We start from the raw sequence: 24,328 nt of genomic DNA, 5'->3' as shown, positions 1-24,328 counted from the left end.
CTGAGGGGAGATAAGTGATCCATGTTCTCAACTTCCCATGTTTATAAAAACCACTTTCATCGTTTTGGCTACTTTTTCACCATCCTTTAGGTTCTTACATGGCTAATGATGTGTCATAATTACTAAACTGGTATAGTTTGTTTAGAGTAAGTTAGTATCTTGACTAAACAACAAAAAGAAAAATGCCTATGTAACTAAAGCTTTAAATAAGTAAGCTTGTTTTCCGAAAAGTCTACCCATGGCTTATACTTTGTCAAATACCATAAATCTGCTGGCGCATTTAGGCTTTCTTCTTCCTGAGGTCACTGTATCAGGGGATGTTTATATCTGTCCCCCGGACAGCTTCAGCTGAGCCCACTAAGAGTCACCACCACAAAAAGTGTACAAAAAATTTAAAACATTGGTGGAGGAGGGCCTCACATCCTCACATTCACCCTAGTTTATCAAACTTTAGTTACATAGGCATTTTTCTTTTTGTTGTTTAGTCAAGATACTAACTTACTCTAACCAAACTATACCAATTTAGTAATTATGACATGTCATTAGCCATGTAAGAACCTAAAGGATGGTGAAAAAGTAGCCAAAACGATGAAAGTGGTTTTTTTAAACGTGGGAAGTTGAGAATATGGATCATTCACCTCAAGTCCTAAAAGTAAGTCAAAGGGAAAGATTTATAAAATGCAATGGTTCTCAATTGTGGGGTGTAACCTTTTAGATTTTCAAAATGGAGAAATGTCCAGCCCCAGCCCAGCATTTCTTTTTTGTTTTGTATTTTATTTATATATATATATTTTTTGAGACTGAGTCTTGTTCTGTCACCCGGGCTTGAGTGTAGTGGCATCATCTTGGCTCACTGCAACCTCAGCCTTCTGGGTTCAAGCAATTCTCCTGTCCCAGCCTTCCAAGTAGCTGGGATTACAGGAGCCTGCCACCACACCCGGCTAATTTTTGGTATTTTTGGTAGAGACGGGGTTTCGCCATGTTGGCCAGGCTGGCCTCAAACTTCTGACCTTAGGTGATCCACCTGCCTCGGCCTCCCAAAGTGCTGGGATGACAGGCATGAGCCACCATGCCTGGCCCCAGTCCAGCATTTCTGTAATAGGGGTGCTAGTGTGCATACATAAAAAGTTAAGTATTTTAAAAAAGAAGAAAACCCCTAGAAGTCTACCTGATATACAGACAAGTTTAAAAACCACTTGCTTATATGTGTATCTTTCCTTCCTAGGAAAGTGGTTCCCACATCTGCACACAGACATGAGAAGTGCCTTCAGGACACAAGATCTAGTCCCACGATCCTGGAAGCCTGTGCCTCGTCAGGACACGGTCACAGCGAACTCTCATGGAAAAAAGAGGAATGACATTACTGGTTGTTTCCTGAGCCATAAAGTGGTAGAATTCTTCTCCTTCTAGAAGCCCAGACAAGAGACTCCTGCTTCGAGGCAATTTTAAAGTAAAAGTCGCTTGCCACCCTTGATCAGCTCTGCAGACAGCATAGCTCCTCCTCAATTATCAATACCCATTTATTCTGTTCTGTCTTCTTTGGGCTACAAATCGGTTCTAGTTATTACTCATAAGGCAATTTTCCAAACATTCTAAACTCATAGTTGTATATTCTGACTTCTTACTTAATTTTAATCAGCAAAATGACGATGCCCTTCCCAGCGCTGGAAACACCGTACTATGCATGATCAGGTGCACATACGCCAGCTCCACTTCCTCATGGTGGCCACAGTCTGTCCCGATTCTCACCTTTCCACGGCAAGGACTTGAGTCTCTGCTGCAAGATGTATTATCACCAGAGAAAGAGGCTCTCTCACGCCTCTCTACCCTTCTTCCTGTCTCTTCTCCACATGCCTCCCTGTCTGTCTGGCCCAGCTGCTGATCAGCAACAGAGGGGTTTTAGGCTCATATTTCCACTGTCTGTGGAATTAGAATTGAGCACCTTTCATATCCATACACTCAGAAATTGAACGAGTATCCTAACACTTTCTAAGATACAAATTTTAGTTTTTTAACCTATGAATTTGTTTTGTCTTTGTTTAGAATCTTAATTTTCTACTCATTCAATAGTCATGGAACCTACACTCACTCTGCATCTTCTTTTGTTTAAATAGCTTTATGGAGACACTATTCACCCATTTAAAATGTACAATTTAATTGATCTTAGCATATTCACAGAGTTGTGTAACCAACATGATAATCTATTTTAAAACATTTTCATCCCCCTAAAAGAAACCTTCTCCCTGCTGAAGGTCACTCGTCAGCCCTTGACCTTTTACCTGCTGGGGATCACTCCACAACCCCTGACCTTGTACCTGCTAGAGATCACTCCTCTGTCCCTGACCTTCTACCTGCCGCGGATCACTCCTCAGACCCTGGTACCTGCTGCTCTGCTGTCTCCATGGGTCTGTCTGCTCTGGACGTGTCATGGCAATGAAATCACATAGGTCTGCTGGTTGCCTTCTGCACCTGCCTTCTTTCACTGAGCAAAAGGTTTCAAAGGTGCTTTGACGCTGTCACAGACGCAGCTCCTTCCTGCCATTTGTGATTGGATGATGTTCCATGTGTGCAAACAGAGCCCATTTTATTGATTGATTGATAGCTGATAGACATTTGGGCTGCCTCCACTTCCCGGCTCTAACACTGCTGTGAACATTAACATACGGGTCTTTGTTCTCATGTCTTTCGGGTGTACACCAAGGAGTGGAATTGTGGGGCATATGGTAATTCCATGTTTAATTGTTTCAGGAACACCCAGACTGTTCTCTAGAGTGGCTGCACCCTGTTCCAATCCCACCCGCAATGCACGAAGGTTCCAATTCCTCTGCGTCCTCTTAGCACTTGCTATGGTCTGTCTTTTTGATTCCTGTCATCCTGGTGGGTGTGAAGTTGCGTCTTGTCTCTTGGCTGAGATTCTATTCCATTATGGGGGGACGATGGCGCTCTTTTGTAATAAACTCGTCAACCAGAACCACCAGACTCCTCTCTTAAAAACATTAGATCTGATTTTCATCTTTTTATTTTCACTGAAGGTACCCCCACCGCCAATTATTTACGTATATGACACAGTTTACAAAGTATCGGAAGATACTAGTTTGTTTACAGCGCTGCCGTGGTTGGCTTGATTACTTTACGGAGCTATCTCAAGAACCTTGAAGGGACAAAGTGTATATAAAACTGTATATAAAATATACTAAGACATTAATTAAACAAATTTGATGATGATTTTACTGATCTAAAAATCAAAGAATAATGTAAAGTTAGAAATAACTAATTTACCATGTTTAAGATCTTACCATTTCTGTAGGTTTTGGAAATTTACATTCTGATTTTCTTTTGAAATAAATGCCCTGTATCGAAAATCTGGCAAAATATGTGTAAATATGGAAACCTGATGATTCAATTTGGACACGGAATCCAAAAAACTGGATGATGTAGCCATCCCAGTCCCAAACTTCAACAGTTTTATAACATGCAGCTTTGACACAAATTAGTTTATGGAATCAGTAAACCTCGCTGGCATTTCTTACGCTGTCCCCTGTGACCAGCCCTGGGTGTTCTGGGATGTGCCGAGACATGCCGGCCGCCCGTCTGCATCTGCAAGGCCCAGGCTACGTCAGAGGCTACATGCCGGAATGAGTGGGGCAGTTTCCAACAGACAGCTAAAACATACCTTAAAGCTACAGTACACTGCTCCTCTCCATTCCCCACCCCAGAAAGAATGAATCCCCATGACTTTTGAGTCCAAATGGAACGCACAAGCTCCCACGGTTTTGTGCTCTGACTGACCTCATCGGGGCTGGAAGCCTGGTAGGTGCGGTTCTCATCACTGAAGTCTTGGTCAGCCTCTGCGAACTCAGTCTCCCCAGTAACGCCGGCCCGAGACTCATACACAGGGGTCACATTGTGACACAGCACGATGGCTTTCACGGCTTCGTGGATTCGACTGCTGACACTTTTCCTAACTTTGGGAGCTGAAGATTGGGCTTTTCTTGGTGGAGTTGAACCAGCATTGCTTCCACCAGCTTGAGACTGCATCTTTAGAATATGAAACGCCACATAATTAAAGATGGAGCAAAGAGATCTAGTTAACACGGAATTATTAACATATATGATTTTTATAAGCGAAGTGGCTAGAAATAAGTAGCCTCATTTGATTCTAATTATCTCCTAGAAAGCACTGATTAATGAGTTTTTTTTTAAGCCTAGTACTATGAAGCGCTTCGATACACCCAGCTTGTCAAATACACCAAAATATTCACTATACTACTTAAAAATCTGATAATTTGTTTTTACTGTATTCATTTCAACAACGGCACTGATTTGCTACGTCATTAACCCCTATTTATTCATGACTTCTAAAAGCAGAGTCAGTTAAAGAACAAACTGAAATGGTATACTTACAACTGCTTTCAGCTTTCTTTAAATACTGTTGTACATAAAATTGTATAAAGCTAAAAGCAGGAAAAAATTTTTAAGAATCTTCCCTTAATACCATAAATTAATCCTGCTTTCAATAGTCTCAGTTTAGACAGTCCAGTTTTGTGGATAATAACAACCAAACACAATCCTAAGTTGCATTCAGAGGAAAAACGACTCCAAGTCACATCTTAGAATTCTGCTCTCTTAAAATACAATCCTAAGTTGCATTCAGAGGAAAAAGGACCCCGTGTCATATCTTGGAATCCTGCTCTCTCAAAGCAAGTCCTCATTTAGGGCTTATGTCTGTGCCTGGCTCTCCTCAGCCCCAGCCGTGTTGAAGAGGTTTCACGGCACCACTGAAGTGATAACTTTTTATTATTCACCTCCTGTGTGGTGGAGGGTGTCAGAGGACACTCCCCCGACCCGAACAGGACGTCAAACGTTTCTTCAGTTAACTTCGGAGTAACTCGTGACAATCCTCCTTAGAAACAAGACGCTCGCGTTTGGACGGAGTGCACAGATCCAGTGAACTGTGAATCTCCTGCCCATCAAATTACAGTGGTGCCGAATGAAGGGTTTAACTTTCTGCTCAGTTGGTGCTGCCTTTCAGTGAGGACCCAGCCCATCTGCGCCTGTTCACGCTGCTGCGGGACAGCAAACTCAGCTGGCTCCCTCCTTCCAAACGACATGATGTTTGCTGATGCCTGTACAATTTAATTTCACACAAATTCCGTGAAAGATTATGCCCTCTATCACCAAATGCCTCCAGTGGGGAAATATAATCAGGTTATAAAAGATTTGTGTTGCATGGCAGTGGACCTACTAGACTCCTGTCATCTTAGTCATAAAACAGAATACCAATAGAGAATCAGATCAACTTCACATAAGAAGTACTGTCTGTTCAGCTAACAGAAGCTTTCAGCAAAAACGATTTTTAAAAGTTCTCTTAGGTGGAAGCACAATATTTACTGTGTTTATATAATGATGCTTCATCTTTTCTCCTTTTAATTTTTCCTAATAACTTATTGGAAGCTATTAAAATTATATTCACAGATGATAATTTTAAAAAGCGGGTCTCATCTGGTGCTAATTTCAATGTAGAAATACATTCCTGGGAGAAACTGTACTTCTTCTCCTTTTAAGATTTTTCTTCTATTAATAAATATCCTAGGTTACAAATACTCTGTATCTAAATGAATTACATCCAAAATAATAAGGTGTTTGGCTGTGTATACATGTTTGTTTGCTTATGTGTGTGGATAAACATTTCATATGCTACATACATACACATATGAGACTCCTTCCATTTGACAGCATGCCAACAGTAAAGCTTATGCCAGACTGGTAGCAAGTATACAAGAAAGAGAAGGTTTTCAAAAACCTGAATACAATGCTGACCACTGAACGCTACTCTGGAGTTGTCAAGAGTAGAAACGCTGCAATGGGAAAGTGTCATTTAGTCTAGTCTCTGCAAAAATCAAGTTTGAAACAAATTACTGTTTGTTTCAAAAAGTCTCCTAGACTCCACAGCTGACATGGCTGAGTGGCCTCTGCAAGTCTGGGCAGTGGTGCCGTGCAACGCTGGGAACTGTCACCCCCCAAGGCGAGCTGTGTACACTTTTGAACCTGATAGGCCTTAGCTCGTTATTATGTGTATTACTATATTCAAAATAAAACAACAAACAAGCAGAAAAAGGGCCTCAGGAGGTGTAAACTCCTGACGCACACTGCAGCCTTGTCTGCTAGTCTCTTAAATTGATTCTCTCAGATCTCCAGGTTTGATGACACTGAATCAGTGACTTCTAATTATGACAGGCACACAAAAAAGAATGCAAATGAATGACAAGGAAACACTCCCGGGGCCAGGGCTGTGCTCCATGTGGTGGCTCTGAGGTGCCTACTGCCGGAATGCGGTTGTTAGGATGACTTGGGGCCATGGACAGACTGTACACAACCCACTGCCTATAAAATCTCCGGCAAGTGCTACAGCCTCTAGGCTAAATCCTGCTTTAAAAGCAAATACAGGTTGAGTATCCCTGATCCAAAAATCTAAAATCGGAAATGTTCCAAAACTCAAAGCTTTTTGAACGCCATGGATGCTCAAAAGGATGTTCAGATAAGGGATTAGAGGTGTTCAACCAGTAAGGATAATGCAAATATTCCAAATCTGAAAAAAATCCAGAATCCAAAACACTTCTGGTCCTAAGCATTTTAAATAAGGGATACTCAACCTCTAATTCCTGTTCTCAGAACTTCAGAGAGCTTTGGCCCCAATGAAAGGCAGAGTCCTTATCTATTCGGGGCACATAATAAATATTTACAGGTGAAAGAATGTGGTATTTGAGCTTCATGTCGTGATAGAATAATAATGAAGAACACCTCCAGATGAAACATCACCACCTGGGCACTGATGACAGGAAGGTGAGTGACAGATACGAGGTTCCTAACACTACGGTGTCTACTTTCGTCCACTGAAAAGGCAAAAAAAAAAAAAGAATTTACCTTTAAAACTATGAGAATGTTTTATTATAGAGAAAAACAGGACTGTTAGAAAACATATTGGTGTAGTATCCTACTGAATATTCTTCAAATACAATGTTTACTGAATAATTCTTTACAAATAACTCACTAGTAAAATGTAATATGAATAAATGACTTAAGCACACTATGCCTTCTACGATTTCACTCATGTAGAAATGCTCATCAAAGACGATTTCCTGATTCGTATATTCGAATGGATGACTGAAGTAGCAGGATGTTAAGACCACCGAGAAGTGTGCTAATTTACAGATGGGAACACACGAGGCTCGGGTGGACTCATGGCACGGGATGTGTGTGGAAGCAGATCCCATACAGGAGGAACCCACTTACCTGTGAGTAGGAGTCCCTGACATGGCTCTGGATCTCATCCATTGTGTCAGCTCCATAGGACACGGTGCCCAGGTGGAGCCGCTTAAATATCATTTCATTCTGGGTGAGGGTTCCTAGGATAAAGGGGACAACAGCAAACACATTAATGCAGAAGGCCTGGGGGAAGGCCCAGCTTTCCTACCGCACACACTGCACATCCATGTGCTGAAGCAGCTGGGATGCCCACCCTATAATACAAAGTAGCATTAAGATTGTTACTTGCTACTATTTTCATTTTAACAGGAAGAACAAGATATTTTCTCCCTAGCATGTCAAGGTACTCTTATAACATTTTTGTGGGTTTTTTTTTTTTTTTTTTTTGAGACTGGGTCTCACTGTGTTGTGCAGGCTGGAGTGCAGTGGCATTACCATAGCTCACTGCAGCCTCCACCTCCTGAGCTCAACTGATCCTCCTGCCTCAGCCTCCCGAATAGCTGGGACTACAGGTGCACGACACCACACCCAGCTAATTTTTTTGTATTTTGTAGAGGCAGGGACTCCCTACGTTGCCCAGCCTAGTCTCAAGGGATCCTTCTGTCTTGGCCTCCTAAAGTGTTACGATTACAGACATGGGCCACTGCGCACCCAGCCTCTAACAACGTTTAATAATGGGAAGGGCTCCAGTTATATGAAGAAAGTCCAGTCATTGCCTTTCAGCTCAGAGCTGTTATTTGGAACAAATGCAGCTTTTGCCTGTTCTGAAAGAGGCAGGCATAAAACTAGAAAACTGAGTCACCACCTTTATAATTACAATATAGAACACTGCCTGAAAAAGACATCAACGTGCCCCAAATGAGGGTGTCCATTAACTTTTTTTAAAAACCTATTTCAAAAAATTAGGTCTTTTTAGCTGAACAGAAACGGATATTTCAGATGTGTTTAATCCTTAGCATCTATGGGCATCCCTTGGAATGACAGACCGTAGGTCTGTGAAACAGAGGACGGCTTTTCTTTAGTATTTTCCAAATACTGGGTTATCTGAATGTGCTTCCCCAACGCCTGCTCCTCAGTGGACCAAGGCAGAAGGACCACAGTGCTTACTTAGGAGGACTGCCAGAAAAGTTGGGCCATGTATTAGGTGACAAAGAGATCTCACTTAACCTAAAAATACACATATTACATATGCATGTTTAATTTATTTGGCTTTATAGAAGCGAAGTAGCACAGGGACGCTGAAATACCCTCTGGATATGTATGTAGCGAGCTGCCATGCGTGGTGCTTCCACCTTGCCCCAGAGGTGGGCGAGGTGGTGTCTGCACTTAGATCACAATGTGCTGTGATGCTGCGTGGTGCTTTTCACCTTGTCCCTTGTCCGGGGGAGGGGTGGATTCTGCATTTGTTTCACAACATGTTGCAATGTGGTGCTTTCACCTTCTCCCTTGTCCCGGGAGCGGGGCAGGGGGGTTCTGTACTTATTTCACAGCACGTCCAAGAAGGGTTATCCACAGATACTGACGACGTTATAAATCTGAGTATGAACAATGACACAGCCAATCGATTGCAATAAAAGTTGGACTTTTCACATGGTTGCAAAACATCCATAAAAATATTCACTCACTTTTATGTTCTTTGGCATGCGTGGTACTGGAATATAACCCAAACCATTTTCATGTCTATGGTACCCTCTAATGGCATGAGGACTAGAGCACAGAGTTAATCCCAAGACATCAGTTAGGATCACAGCACAATAGGTCACCTGGCTCAGAGCCTTCCATCAGGACACAGCACTTACTTTAAAAGAGAAGGAAAATACAGCTTACAATTACTATTTTAGAGATTGTTTTGATGAATTCTCTTAAGAGAGATATAATAAAGTTTTAGAAATTCCAAATAGCAGCTAACTATCTACCTGAGATACCTGTCAGTTTTATGGATTTTGCCTTCCACAACATTTTATGAAGCACCTTTAAACTGGCTGTGCTCTGTGTACCTTGAAAAAATGTCTCCAAGTTTCATAAATCTAAGTGAAAACAAAATCATCAAAATTACATGAGAGGTAGTTTAAACCTTTTTATTTTGTCATGCTACCCTTGTTAAATAAGTATAATTAACTTAAAATACTAGGCTATATTAAATAATGCAGTTAGCAGCAATTTGGTCTCTGAATAACATAATGAAGTTCTGCAAGTGCTTTATATTTTTGTTTGTCTTCTGAGACAGAGTCTCACTCTGTTGCCCAGGCTGGAATGCAGTGGCACAATCTTGGCTCACTGCAACCTCTGCCTCCCAGGGTTCAAGTGATTCTCCTGCCTCAGTCTCCCCAGTAGCTGGGATTACAGATGCGTGCCACCACGCCCGGCTAAATTTTGTATTTTTAGTAGAGCTGGGGTTTCACCATGTTGGCCAGGCTGGTCTGGAACTCCTGACCTCAGGTGATCTGTCCGCCTTGGCCTCCCAAACTGCTGGGATAACAGGCGTGAGTCACCACACCTGGCCTATGAGTGCTTTAAATAGCAAAAATGTGAGATGAAAAATGATAGTTATATCATTGCCAACAGTTAAAAGAAAATGAAACCTTCCATTAATTCATATTAGGGTAACTACAAAGTTTACCTCTATTATGTGTGCCTAAGTAAGCACCTCTCTGAAAAATTATTTAACAAATGTGCTAAATTAAAAACATGTTATTTAGCAGATTGAGATAACAAAAGTATTTCCTTTAGACTTTTTTTTCTTACACTGAGTGTGAAGCATGATAATTTAGGGTGGGGAATTGTAATGAGGCATAAATCCTATGCCATTTGTAAACAGGACTATGATTAATGCCACTTTTTAAAATCCAACTTTTTTATTACGAACAATTTCATATGTAAAGTTAAAAGAATATTATAACGAACACCTGTATAGCTCTTACCAAGAATGAACAATTATTTCTTTAGGATTTTAAACGACTTTATGCAAGTAGGCAAAGAACCCTAAAGAAAGAAATAGCATTTCATTTTCCATCCAGTCCTCGCTCGGCATGTTTGTTGGGCAGCTGTGACAGGCTCTGGGTGTGGAGTCAGCTGCAAGTGCAGAAGTTCCACTGGGATGCGAGGTGCTGTTGTCCACGGCCCCCCAGCCCCTGGCTCAAGTCTCAGTGTCCTCACAAACGGGTTTGTGTCCTCACCGCAACCCACATGCAACCCACAGCCCAACCTCGCTCTCCCTCAACAGCCTACACCTCTCTGGCCCTCAGCACCCGCTGAGACATCCGAAAGGGGCCTGTCTGGCCCCTCTGGCCTCTCCCGACGGGTACCTTCACCGAGAAGGGCAAGACCTCCCACTCAGCCTCCTCACTGTGCAAGCACTGCAGCGTGGTCCAAGGATGACATGAGGGCACCCAGGTGACACGCCTGACCCAATCAGTCCTGGATAAATGGGAGCTGCTCTTCTGCAGCCACTATCACCACCACCATCCTTTCCTCACTTTCTGGATTCAACCACCTCCCAAATGTTTTCATCCTCTTAATCCCACCTCAGACACGGAGTGAGCCCCTCCTGAAGCGCCTGCACTCTGCCCTCTCACCGCGCGTCCTGACCGCAGCCTCTTCCGTGGCTTCCTGAGCTCAGCTCCAACATTCTTTAACCTATCTTCCCAGCAATGCTATTTCCGAAGACAAACACCTCCTCATTCTGGTGCACTGCTTTTAGTGACCACCTGTGCCTTGCCACTGCTTACAAATGTAAGCATCCACTCCTAAGATGGAGACAAGGCTCTGCACAGCCCGGCCTTCAGCTGCTCCTCGTGGCCCAGCACAGGGCACCGGAGAGCTGCCCGTGTGCAGCAGGAGCTACAGTTCTTCAGACAGTGATTCCCACATTCCCATAAATATCAAGTTAACTGAGAATTTGTGTATTCTCATGAAAAGGCATCACTACCCATTGAGCTTGGGAGTAGATAACCCTGGGTCCAAATCCTGCTGTAACCTGCAGGCCTCAGAACTTCGTAAGAGTTGATTTAAGCTCTCCAAGCCTCAGTTTATTCACCCGTAAAATATGGAATACACCTCATATGTTGCATGGATACTGAAAAAAATGAGGAAGACAATGCACAAAGTGCCCCAAACACAAAGAGGGTGAGGGCTCCTTTCCTAAAGAACCCCACAGCATAATGGGGAGAGAGACTGCAAGAGATCATGCTACTGAGAGGCACTAATGCAGGGTCTGCGAGGTGCCGTCACAGGAGACCGCAGAGAGGGGGCAGGGACTGCTCCCAGGAGTGGTGGCATCTGACCTGTGACTTGAAGAATATGAATTTACTAGTGGTTTCCACAAGAGAAGCGCTCCAGGAAGAGGGAGCTGTATGTTCTTGGCTCGCACATGGGTCTGGGAGCAAAGACAAATGCCTGTGAATGGAAAAGACACACTCAAGAGAAGGGGCTGGAGCGCGAGGAGTGGGTGAGGGGCTCTCTGGGTCCCATTAAGGGAGCACAGCAAAGCAGAGTCTCCTGTCCACCAAGAGGGCATACAGAGCCAGGCTTCATTCTGGATGGGCCCCATCCAGGTAACAGAGTTAACTGAGGCATTATTCTAAGGACAGAGTGGTGGGGGTCAAATGTAGGGGAGAAAGCTGGTATCAAGGTCTAAGTGAAGGATGATGTGGCAGCAGGCATCAAGATAGAAAGGAAGAGGCAAATGCATGAAACCTTCAGAAGCCTAGAAAAGAGCATCAACTGGACTTGGGAACTGAATGTGGAGCTCTGGATCCGAGACCTCGAAGAGCAGCTCAGGCTGACTGCCTCGCTCAGGGAGGCCGGCCCTCAACAAGAAACAGGAATTAAGAAAGTAGACAGCTTTGGGAGAAGGGGAGAAGACACAGATGGTGAGTCTGAAGTGACTATGGGACAGCCACTCTGCCTCTTGTGAAGGAGGAATGTCTTTCCTCATACTGATGTTCTGTTCCCATATCCTCTTTGGTGCAATGCCATTTTCTAGGTTCTGTATCCATTGACATATCCCCCAATACCACACAGTCTTGATGACTGCAGCTTATTTAAGTCTTGAAATCTGGTAACGAGTCCTTCAACTTTCGTCTTTGTCAAAATCACTTTAGCTATCCTGCTCCTTTGCCTTAAAAACAAATTCAGAAATAATCTTATCTACAAAACAAATCTTGATAGAAACTGAATTAAACCTGAATAGCGAAAAGAGAAGTGACATTTTTAGTGTGTGGAGACTTTAGGTCCATGAGCAAACTCACCCTCTCCGTTTATTTCGTCCTGTTTTGGTTCCTTTCATGAGTGTTACGTAGTTTTCAGCCCACAAGTCCCACACATTTTATATTAGATTCACAGCAAAGTACTGCTCTTTTTTCAAGGAATTATAAACGACACTGCACTTTTCATTTCAGCTGGCACATATTCACTGCAAGTGTGGATACACAATTGGTTTCTGCATGTGGTCAGTCTACCCTTGACCCTGCCGAACTCACTGCTTCACAGAATTTTTTGCACATTCCTTGGATTTTCTAGGTGGATAATTATGCCATCTGCAGAGAGGGACAGTTTTCTTTCTTTAATTTTAACTTGATTTCTTCCTTTCTGATATCCATGCCTTGTATTCCCCTTTCTTACCGTACTGCACTATCGAAGAGTGCTGGAGTGCTGGGCAAGCACCCGGGCTTCCTTCCTGACCTGGGGAAAGCATGCGTCTCCATCACATGGAGTGACGCCTCAGCCTTGGGTCTTTAAGATTCTCTTCAGCAAGCTGAGGATGTTCCCCTCTAGTCCTTGTTTTCTGAGTCTTCTTCCTAAATCATGTAGGAGGACTACATCTGTCGGATGCTTTTCTGCATCCTTTCCTGCTCTTTATACCCATGCCTGTTCCATTAAGGTCACTGCGGTGTTTCCTTCCTAATTACAGATCAGGCTAGCATTAGATATAATTACTGCACGACAGTGTAGAGCCTTAGCAAGGCGAAACATGAAATCCTGAGTCCCTGAGTAGCTATTTTATCTCCTTAAACCAAACATACTATCATGTATTTTAAAGTGCAACAAATTTCTCTATTAAGAAGAGAATTTTTGACCTGGAAAGTACAAACTCCTACATCTAAATATAGTATAACTAAGCTACAGGACAAGCTACGGTCCTAATGGACACCCACATAGATCGTCATGAAATTCCACATCTCACTTGTCTCACTAAAAAGTAGATGTATTACCAAAAAAACCCATAACATATAAAATGTGTATTTAATATTTACTGAGTGCCTCATAACGTGCAATGAGAGCGGCGGGCCGCGTCTGGCTGGTCCCTGTGGGGTCTGGGTCGTCTCTGTCTCCTCTCTGGGTAGTCTCTATGTCTTCTCCGTGGGTCATCCCTGTCTTCTCTCTCGGTCTCTAGCTGCTGAGCATGCATCTCCCCCACTGCAGTGGAATCTCCAGGAAGGCAGTGTCTGTATTATCCCAACTCTATCCCCAGAACCTGACTCCTAAATAGCAGCCAAAAGAGTTGCTGATTTAAATTTTTAAAAAAGAAGTACGATAATGAGCCTGATTTTCAAAACCAGGATACTGGGAGGTATATAGAAGACTGCTATAAACAGAAATCAAACACCTGCACTACTGTTTCTGCCCTGGATGAAAATATTTGCTGTGTGGAATCCAAAGTTGGAAATATTATACAAAAATCCGGAAGATACCTTTTATATTTAGTTCTTTCTTGTCCTTAAAAATAATTGAGATTTATTTGAAAAATCTGTTTTTTACCTTGTTATTGATGTTGCAAAGTGCAGCTAGCGTAGGATGCTCACCACACATTTGGGAACATGCAGATAAATTTAAAGCCACATAAGATCTTTAGGAAAAAAACATACAATTTATAGTAATTGATTTTTGAAACTATGTGCTATTAAGTTATTAATACCTGTCTCACTCCTTCTGGGCTGCTATAACATGATGGCTCATACCTGTCATTCCAGCACTTTGGGAGGTCAAGATAGGAGGATGGCTTGAGCCCAGGATTTCAAGACCAGCCTGAGCAACAGAGTAAGACTCGATCTCTATCAAGAATACAAAAAGTAGCTGGGCATGGCAGCACACACCTGTAGTCTCAGCTACTAGTGAGGTTGAGGCAGGAAGATCAACTGAGCTCAGGAGTTTGAGGCTGCAGTGAGCTGTGATCACGGCACTGCACTCCAGCCTGAGTCACAGAGCAAGACTGAGAACCTGTCTTTAAAACAAAACAAAACAAAAAAAAAACCCATAAACCCTGTGGTTTATAAACAACAAACGTTTACTTCTCATAGCTCTGGCAGCTGGGAAATGCAAGATGAGGCACCAGGAGATTTGGTGTCTGATGAGGGCCCTCATCATGGTGGAGCCTTCTCGCAGCATCCTCAGGGAGTGGGAGAGGGAATGTGCCTCCCTCGGACCTTGCTTATAGGGGAACCGATCCCATTCATGGGGGCTCTGCCCCATGACCCAGTCACCTCTCTTAATTAGTACCATGCCATCATATGGGACTTGGTTTCAACACAGGGATTTTAGAGAGAGATGAACATTCAGACCACGTGATACCTGAGTATATAATGTATCTGCTGTCAGAAACAACAGGCAACATCACTGCATTGTGAAGAAAGCTGTTCTAATGACACATATAAAAATTTAAAAAGAAAATGGGAGCAGAGGCTTGGCATACGTGGAATTTGCCGTGTGTGAAAATTATTCTTTAAACATCACGTACATTCTGCCCTCAGACGTGACATAATACCCCCTTTCACTTACACAGTGGGCCAAAAGGAACGAGAAAACTGTAGACAGTAAAAGATTAAAGTTTTCTGGATATGAAACTTTATAACAGATTTTAAATAACACAGTTTTCTTAGAGGAAATCAGTGAGTAAGATGGTTATAAACATAATTATATGCCAATTTCACTTTGCTAGACCAATGTATTTCCAATGCTTTAGTAGGGCAGTTGATTTGAACAGTGAAATGTTGATTTTGGGTGTCTAATGGTCAAAATTTCCACTTTTCTGGTAATAATACCATTTCAACATGTGGAATACACACGAGAAACCCCTCATGGTAGGTGGGGCATCAACCTTGCTGTGTGTCTGTCTGTGTGTGTGTGCGCTTGCACGCATGGATGCACACACATGCCTGTAGCTGGAATAAAACCAAAACCAACAGAAAATGTGATTTCTGTATGTAAATTTGAGAGATATGAAATGCAAGGAACTTAAATCCAGGAATGTATGCTTTTTCACCCCTTCTATATTTTCAAAAGGAAATGTTGAATTACCTCAAGAAGACAGACAGTCTCCTGAAAGCCCCGTGGCCATCGCTCCTTTTGGCAACACGGACCTGGGGCAGCTTTTCACCTGAGCCCCCACCTCACTCCTCCTCTTGGTGCTGCTGAAACTAATCTGAGCCATATCATTTCAACCATGGGCACATCAGTATCATTTGTGAAAGAAAGATACTTTAAACAGAACCGAAATATTATCACAACAGAAAGCCACAACAACTCCTCCATGTCAAACAGAAGTCATGGTTCTAATTTCCAGGTGTCTCATGTGTCATAGTTTTTATACTGCTTGTCAGAAGTATGGATCCAAGAAAGGTCTTTTGAGCCTCTTTTACTCTACAGCTTTCTCCTCCATCTCTTTCTTCCTTGAAACTGATTTGTCAAAGAACCTGGACTGACGGTTTCAGTTCCCACAATCTGCACTTGGCCATTGGCCATTTCTCCTGTGCCTGTGGGCCCTGTGTTTCCTGTGAGCCACGGCTGGGCAAAGCTGGTAAGGTGAGGTTCTGTGGACACTGCCCCAGTGCGGGGAGTGTCCTCCCATCAGGAAGCAGGGTGTCTGGTCACTGCCTCCTCTGAGGTAAAGAGCCACCCACAATCGATTCCTAGCGCAGAAATTCATCATGGGTTGAAAGTGGCATATAGTTGAGGCACATATCATTGACTTTGGGGCATCTTTTTCTGGAGAAGAAAACCCTGGCATTTCTAAATGCAATAAATCCACATGGACAACAGATGTTTTCCAAAAACAAAGTTACATCATTTATAATCACTCCATTCACAGACTCTAGTCAGTAAATCTGGGATTTTAAACCACTATTTTAATCCAGTGCTTTAGTTAGATGTCCTTTTTCAGTTTGGTGGTAGCATTTCAAGTGCTGAGATTCCCAACTTCAGCTATGCTATTATACTTTGCTTCTTACTGCTGCTTGGGGAAAACTGAGAGGAATTCTACATGTACGCAAAGACGCCTTGAAATACTGGAGACCAGATAGCTATCACAGAAACATACAAGGTGATGCTAAAATACTGAATATAATATCTGTGCATTTATGCATCTAATGGTTGAAAATAATTTAAAAGATAACTGAAACTTAGGTTTGAACTATTTCTCCTTTTGAGTTATGTTTATAAAGCTTTGTATCTCGGTAGATACCCAAAAGTCTATTCAGTTACTTAACTGGAGCCAGGGAGAATGAAATGGAGAATTGTCTTAGTCCATTTTCTGTTGCTATAACCAAATACCTGAGACTGGGTAATTAATTTTAAAAAGGAATTTATTTCTTACAGTTCTGGAGGCTGGAAAGTCCAAGGCTGAGGTGCGGCATCTGGTCAGGGCCTTTCTGCTGATGGGGACTCTCTGTGGAGTCCCGAGGCACTGCAGGCCGCCCCACGGTGGAAGCAGGCTCATGAGGGCCAAACTGGCTTTCATAACAGACCCACTCTTGCGACAACTAACACTCCATGAAAACCCACTGATCCATTCACCCATTAATCCATGGGTAGATTCGCTCATTCATGAGAGCAGATCCCTCAAGATCCCTCACGACCCACTTGCCTCTTACAGGCCCCACCTCTTTATAGTGTCACACTGGGAATGACATTTCAGTAGGAGTTTTGGAGGGGGCAAACATTCAAACTGTACAACAAATTTAGAATACTTTCTCAAAGCTGAGTAATTAAAAAATACTATAATTTTAGTGCTTGTATTTAGGTCTATGATCCATTTTGAGTTAGCTTTTGGGTACAAGTGGGATCATTATCCAACTTCATTTTTTGCATGGGATATCTAGTTGCCCAGCACCATCTGTTGAAAAGACTATTCTTTCTCCATAGAATTATCTTGGCATCCTTGTTGAAAACCCAGTGACCATAAGTGTCTGGATTTATTTATGGCCTCTCACTTCTAGTCCATCAATCTATGTGTCTATCCTTATGCCTGCACCACATACCACATTGTCCTGATTACTGTAGCTTTGTATTAGGGTTTGAAACCAGGAGCTGCTGCCAGGTGCAATGGTTCATGCTTGTAATCCCAGAACTTTGGGTGCTGAGGCACGAGGATCAGTTAAGCCCAGGAGGTCAAGGCTTCAGTGACCCCACAACTGCACCACTGCACTCCAGCCTGGGTGACAAAGCAAGACTCTGTTTCAAAAACAAAACAAAACAAACCCCCAACCTCACATCTTTCGCCCACCCCCCACTGCACAGCCCACATTCCTCAGAAGCATAAGTCTTTTTTTTTTTTTTTTTAAGAAGCAATCAGGAGTTGCAAGTCCTCTAACTTTGTTTTTCAAGATTGCTGTAGCCATGCTGAATCCCTAGTATCTCTATGTGAATTTCAGAATCAGCTTGCCAATTTATGCAAAGGTAGCTGGGATTTTAATAGGCATTACATAAAACCTATAGATCAAAGAGACCAGAATTGTTGCCATCTGAACACAATGAAATATTTTTTGATGCACTGTAAATACAATTGTTTTCTTAATTCTATCTCTGGATAGTTCATTGTTAGCATACAGAAATACAATTTCATTCTTGTGTGTTGATCTTGTGTCTTACGATCTTACCAAACCCCTTTATTAATAGAGGGCTGGTTGACTCCTGAGGATTTCCTACGGACATGACCACGTCACACACACAGAGAGCTCTGCTCTCCTTTACAAGGTGGATGCCGCCTTCTTCCTCTTGCCTGACTATTGGCTAGAGCCTTGAATGCTCGCAGCACCATTAGTTGTAATAGGCAAAAAGTAGAAACAACCCATGTCCATCACCTTATGAATGGGTAAAAAAAAGTGTGGTGTATCCACACGATGGAATATTATTTGGCAATAAACAGAATGAGGCACTGATACACGCTACAATATGCATGAACCTGTAAGAGTATATGCCGGTGAAGGAGGCCGGCAGGGACTGCATACATCTGACTCATTTACGTGGAACGCCCAGGACAGGCAAGTCCTCAGAGACAGAAAGTAACCAGGGGCTGCCTCAGGCCACGGGAGGTGGAAGGGGAAGGATGGGGAGTGCCAAGGTTGCTTTCTGGGGTGATGAGAATGTTTTAAAGTTAGATTATAGTGAGAGTTGAATATGAGAATGATGTATCCTGACAGGTGATCATTTAAATCAAACGAACACGTGGTATTACTAGCTATGCATCTTCTAAAATGTTTCTGTTGCTAATCAATCATGTTATCAGTAGCTTAAAACTGATATATTCAAATAAATGACTAACATTTTTCACCAAATGAACGATAAAGTTTTTGGGTTTGTTATTTTGTCCATGTGAATAAATGTAATCACACCTTATTCGGTTAAAGAAACTGCAATACTTATGCAGACATTCCTTCAGGTGAGTAGCACATGTTTCTTCACATACGAAGATGAAGCCCAAAAACATTTTTTAAATCTTGATGATTTTTTTATTTCATTACTTGCTAATTTCGGACTTTCCTTCCTCTCTTGTGCAGTAGTAGATAACGCAGTCTGTAATACAAATTATTTCTCAAATCTTACCTCAAATGCTCTCCATGATTTCAAACACTGATGATTTCTACAACTTTTGTCATTTTAATACGACAGAAATTAATATGCCCCGAAATTGGAAGCTCTGAAAAAGGGAGGAACGAATGCAGCCAGAGAGTAAGAGTGCCGTCACCTCAAAGAGAATGATGGCAGACTCGGTTATGGTATGCAGCTATATAGACAGAAAATGTCTTTTGACAAAAGGTTTCCGATTTCTTTAAAAAAAAAAAAAAAGCTGCAGCTCTTTAATGAAAAAGAGTTTTTTTGGGACTATAATGAGCAGAGCAGGCAAAGAGGAAATTAATTTCTAGGGAAAAAGTCCTGCAGGCATCATTCACAGAGTGACAACAGATGTGATCCATGACTGAGCGAAGGAGACAGCGTCTGAGACACAGCTGCAGAGGTTTCAGACCAGATACTCCTGAATTGTGAATTGGCCTCACCCCTAAACTCTACCACACCAACATACAAGAGGGAGCCAGTGATTTTCATATATAAACAAAGGTAACACTGGGATATGCCACGCACCTAGAGCAAGAAACTTTCTTGTGAAGATTCTAGTTAAAGTCATACACACACATAACCAACGGGTGTATCAAAACACAAACTTACTTAGACCTTACAAGAAACGGAAACAAAACTTAAGTGATAAGACTAATTTACCAATCTTTAAAGTATGCTTTGACTTTTGAAATTATTTGACACTTTTTAAAGTGAAGCCAAATGTATTCAAAGTCAATGATACTGTTTAAAGTGAAGTCAATATTATATTTAAAGTCAAATACAGTCTCTGTGAATCAGGCTTTCTCTAAACATTAAGATTCTCAGTACTGTACGCATCAGTTAAGTATTTGCATGTGTTAATATCTCAACTGGCCCGAACACCCCCAAAATGTTAATTACAGCACTCATATCCAAGGACACACATTAGTAAAAACTGCACCAGTATGGCTACTCACGTTTGTTGTAACTGAATACCCGGTTATTAGCATCATGCATAAGACACTATAGTTGCCCTTTGGTTTAAAAAACATTTCCAAGTCTTACCTGTGAGATCTGCTTGCCTTGTATGCACTTGCCAGCACACATGTCGTGCTTGGCTGCCCTTACAAACTGGGAAAACAGCTTTCCCCGTCATGATGATGCCGTCTTGTGAAACTTACATGTGATTCAATTGTGAACAACACGGCATTTTGGGTAATGGATGCTATAACTAAAATGTGAGTCCTACAAACCTGTTGTTTTAGTGGGTATTTTTAGTAACGGCTTTGTTCTACATGAAGGTAAAACCTCCCTAACAAAGGAATTAATGTATTGCTTTAATAGGCTGCACCCTGAGTTAAGTTTTAAAATTTATGAGTTCTCTGCAGCATTGTTCTTTAAACAATGGCATTGTCAAATGCAACCAGTGAGAAGATGAAAGTTCTCCCAGCAGATTAAGTACAAATTATCTGTCCTCCTGTTTCAGCATCATTTGTTCATTCATCAGCCGGCGTCGAGTATTTCTGGTCAGTGTCAATATGCTCTGCATCCTTGCAGCTCACAGATGTCTACGCCTGTCGAATGAACTGCTTTATGTTTCACGCACTGGTGGCCGCAGATGTGTCACTATAGCAACATCATTAATTTCAGATCTTACCGGAAATGTGCACTCCAATCAAACCTAATTATACCACATTGCTTTCTTGTCCACAAGAAGGAAACTATAATGCAATTATTGGGATACTTCATTTTCTGTTCTGCCCTGGCAAATGAGAGAACCACTGTGATGGACGCTTCTTATCCAAAAGCTTATTGATGAAGCACAGACCCCATTTACAATCATGCAAAGGACCACCTTCCAATTATGTTAGTAACATAAGGCTCCTGAGACAACAGTTCACTCTCCATCACTTCAGCTGAAACCCAAGGCACTTGGAAGATATCTGCAAACTGCCTTATGCCTCAACATGCTTCCTCTGATACCGAGAACCAGAACGCTTTATAATATCAAACAACCATACACAGTTACAGAACCTCTGTGCTGTGACTGAGGCCCCCAAGGTGACTGCAAAAGCCTGTCTGACTCCTGATTTACACTTAAGGGCAGACCAAAAGAGCAGAGGTATTTATATGACTAAAATACAGAACACAAAATAGAAAGATCTTAATTATTTAAGTTCCTGGAATAAAACAACCGATTAGCAGTAAATACCAGGGCACTAAAGGTCTCACAAAGGCAAGGGGGGCATAACCAGCTGTTTTCAGATTTGAGAGTGATTTGTATTTCTCTGTTGGTCTGGGTGCCCCTGTTATCTAGAGCTGTGTAACAAACTAGCACAAAATTTTAGTGACTGACGACACATTTCTTTTGCTCAGAAGGGTTAAAGGATTTGCCTAACATCACACACAGCTTGGGGGGCACCAAGACTCAATCCCAGATCTGATTCCAAAGCCCTTTCCACTTGAGGATATGAAGCACATAGGAAACTAGATAGGAAACTACAGGCACAACTCAGAGACAGCGCAAGGGCTTGGTTCCAGACCTGGGCAATCAAGTGAATACCACAACAAAGTGAGCCACATGAAATTTTGCGTTTCCCAGTTCATAGAAAAGTGATGTTTACACTATAGTAAGTCTATTACGTGTGCAACTAGTAGTATGTCTAAAAAACAATGTACATACTGTAATTTAAAAATACTTTAAAAACGTGTTAACAATCATCTGAGTCTTCAGCAATTTTCAACCTTTTTGCTGGTAGAGGGTCTTGTCTTAATGTTGACGGCTGTTGACTGATCAGGGTGGTGGTTGCTGAAGTTTGCACTGGCTGTGGCAATTCCTCAAATAAGACAACAATGAAATTTGCCACATGAACGGACTCTTCCTTTCACGGAAGATTTCTGCGCAGCATGCAATGTTGTTGGATAGCACTGTACTCGCAGAACTTCATTTGAAACTGAAGTTGATGCTCTCAGACCCTGCCAGTGCTTTATCAGCTTAGCTTACGGAATCTTCTAAATCCTTGGATTTTAAAGTCACTTTAACAACCTTCACAGCATCTTCTCCAGGAGCAGATTCCATTTCAAGAAACTACTTTCTTTGCTCATCCGTAAGAAGCAACTCCTCATCTGTTCGCGTTTCATCCTGAGGTTGCCACAATTCAGTCATCTTCAGGCTCCACTCCTAATTCTCTCGCTATTTCCACCACACCTGCAGCTCTTTCCTCTGCGGAGGCCTTGAAACCTTCCAATAGCCATCTGTGAGGGTTGGTTGGAATCAGTTTCTTCCAAACCTGTATGAATGTTGGCCTCCTCCCACGAACTACATATGTTCTTAATGGCATCTGCAATCGTGAATCCTTTCCAGAAAGTTTTCCATTTGATTTGGCCAGATCCATCAGTAGACCCATTAGTAGAGACAGAGTTTCACCATGTTGGTGAGGCTGGTCTCAAACTCCCCATCTCAGGTGACCCACCTGCCTCAGCCTCCCAAAGTGCTGGGATTACTGGTGTGAGCCACTGCACCCGGCCCCAGAAGATTTTTTTAAAAACTACTCTAATGGTTTTAGGATAGCTAAAACTGTTTCTTCTGAGTCATTTTAACAGCTTACATTTTTTTCTGAGAATTTTTCTATTATTCAGCTTTTTAGATTTACTGATTATAAAATATTGTCATTCTCCTAAAATTTCTTTTAAATATCAGATATATCTGTATCTATGTCCCTCTTCTCTTTTGTAATATGTATTCATGCCTTCTCTTACCGTTTTTTTTTTTTTTTTTGGGAGATGGAGTTTCACTCTTGTTGCCCAGGCTGGCATGCAATGGCGCAATCTCACCTCACCGGGATCTCCGCCTCCCAAGTTCAAGTAATTCTCCTGCCTCAGCCTCCCAAGTAGCTGAGACTACAGGCATGCACCACCACACCCTGCTAACTTCAGTAGAGATGGGGTTTCTCCATGTCGGTCAGGCTGGTCTTGAACTCCTGACCTCAGGTGATCCACCCACCTCAGCCTCCCAAAGTGCTGGGATTACAGGTGTGAGTCACTGCACCCGGCCCACTTTTTCTTACTTTTCAAAGATCAGAATTTTGAAAGTGTGTTTATTTTGCTGTCTTTTCAAAAGACTGACAGGCCGTATTAATCCTTGATGGTTTTATCAAGTCACCGCTTTCTGTTGGTATCTTCTTTCCTGGTATTTTCCTTGAATTTATTTTACTTTTCTTAAGTTGGCTATTTAGATAACTTTTAGGCTTGTTTTTCTATTTAAAAAAAATGAAGGAAACTTCCTATAAAACCTTGATTTTGTACATTCTATGGGTTTTGATATAAAGTGATTATATTATTATTTAGTTCTACGCATTTTAATCTGTATTATTTTGGATCTATGCTATTTAAAAGTATATACTTCAATTTCTAAAAATGAGAGATTTCAAAACTTATTTCTTTGTTATTAACTTCTAACTCTTACCTCTTTTTATTGTGATCAGAAATATCCATTCTTTGAAATTTACTGAAATTTGACTCATGGCCTAGTATGTATCAAATTTTTGTAACTTTCTCATACATGTCTGATAAGCACATGTGTTCTCTAGTTGTTAAATAATTCTGTGTATGTCCATAAGATCTAAAACTGACAATTATGCTATTCAAATCTTCTGAACTGCCTGCTTGGCTAACCAATAAACAAAAGAGATGTAAACATTTCTTCCTGTGGTTGACAGCAAATAATCAATTTCTCCCTGTATTAATTCTTGTTTTATATATTGAAGCTATTTTATTAAGTACACAAACATTTTGAATTGAACCTTTTATGTAGTGACCCTCTTTCTTAAATAATGTTTTTCATTTTAAGGTTTATTTTGCTTAATATTAACCAAGGTAGATATACCAGCTTCCTTCTGATTCATATTGGTCTACACGTTTTTTATAATGTTTGCTTTTATTTACAGCTTCATCCTTTATTTTCCTCTAAATATTAAGTGGTTTAATCTTTTATGGCTTTTATCTTTATATGAATAAACCTTATTAAATTTTTTCTTGTGTTTCTCTTAGCTCTTGAATATTCTATTTTGAAAGCCATCCGGCAGAGCAAGATGGCCGAATAGGAACAGCTCCAGTCTCCAACTCCCAGCGCGAGCGACACAGAAGACCGGTGATTTCTGCATTTTCAACTGAGGTACTGGGGTCATCTCACTAGGGAGTGCCGGACAATCGGTGCTGGTCAGCTGCTGCAGCCTGACCAGCGAGAGCTGAAGCA

General features: G+C 41.8%; 1 protein-coding gene across 1 annotated transcript in view; it reads right to left on the bottom strand.

Annotated features, from left to right (window-relative positions):
* The window catches only part of ATP9B (ATPase phospholipid transporting 9B), a 306,136-nt gene that overhangs the window by 67,492 nt on the left and 214,316 nt on the right, over positions 1 to 24,328 (bottom strand). Inside the window, 2 exon segments of the mRNA XM_017866120.1 lie at positions 3,790 to 4,038; positions 7,294 to 7,406. Coding sequence (XP_017721609.1) covers positions 3,790 to 4,038; positions 7,294 to 7,406 — 362 coding nt within the window.

This window comes from Rhinopithecus bieti, unplaced genomic scaffold (genome assembly GCF_001698545.2).
Source record: "Rhinopithecus bieti isolate Rb0 unplaced genomic scaffold, ASM169854v2 scaffold_84002, whole genome shotgun sequence".
Lineage (NCBI taxonomy): Eukaryota > Metazoa > Chordata > Mammalia > Primates > Cercopithecidae > Rhinopithecus > Rhinopithecus bieti.
This window is presented reverse-complemented; position numbering and strand designations above follow the sequence as displayed.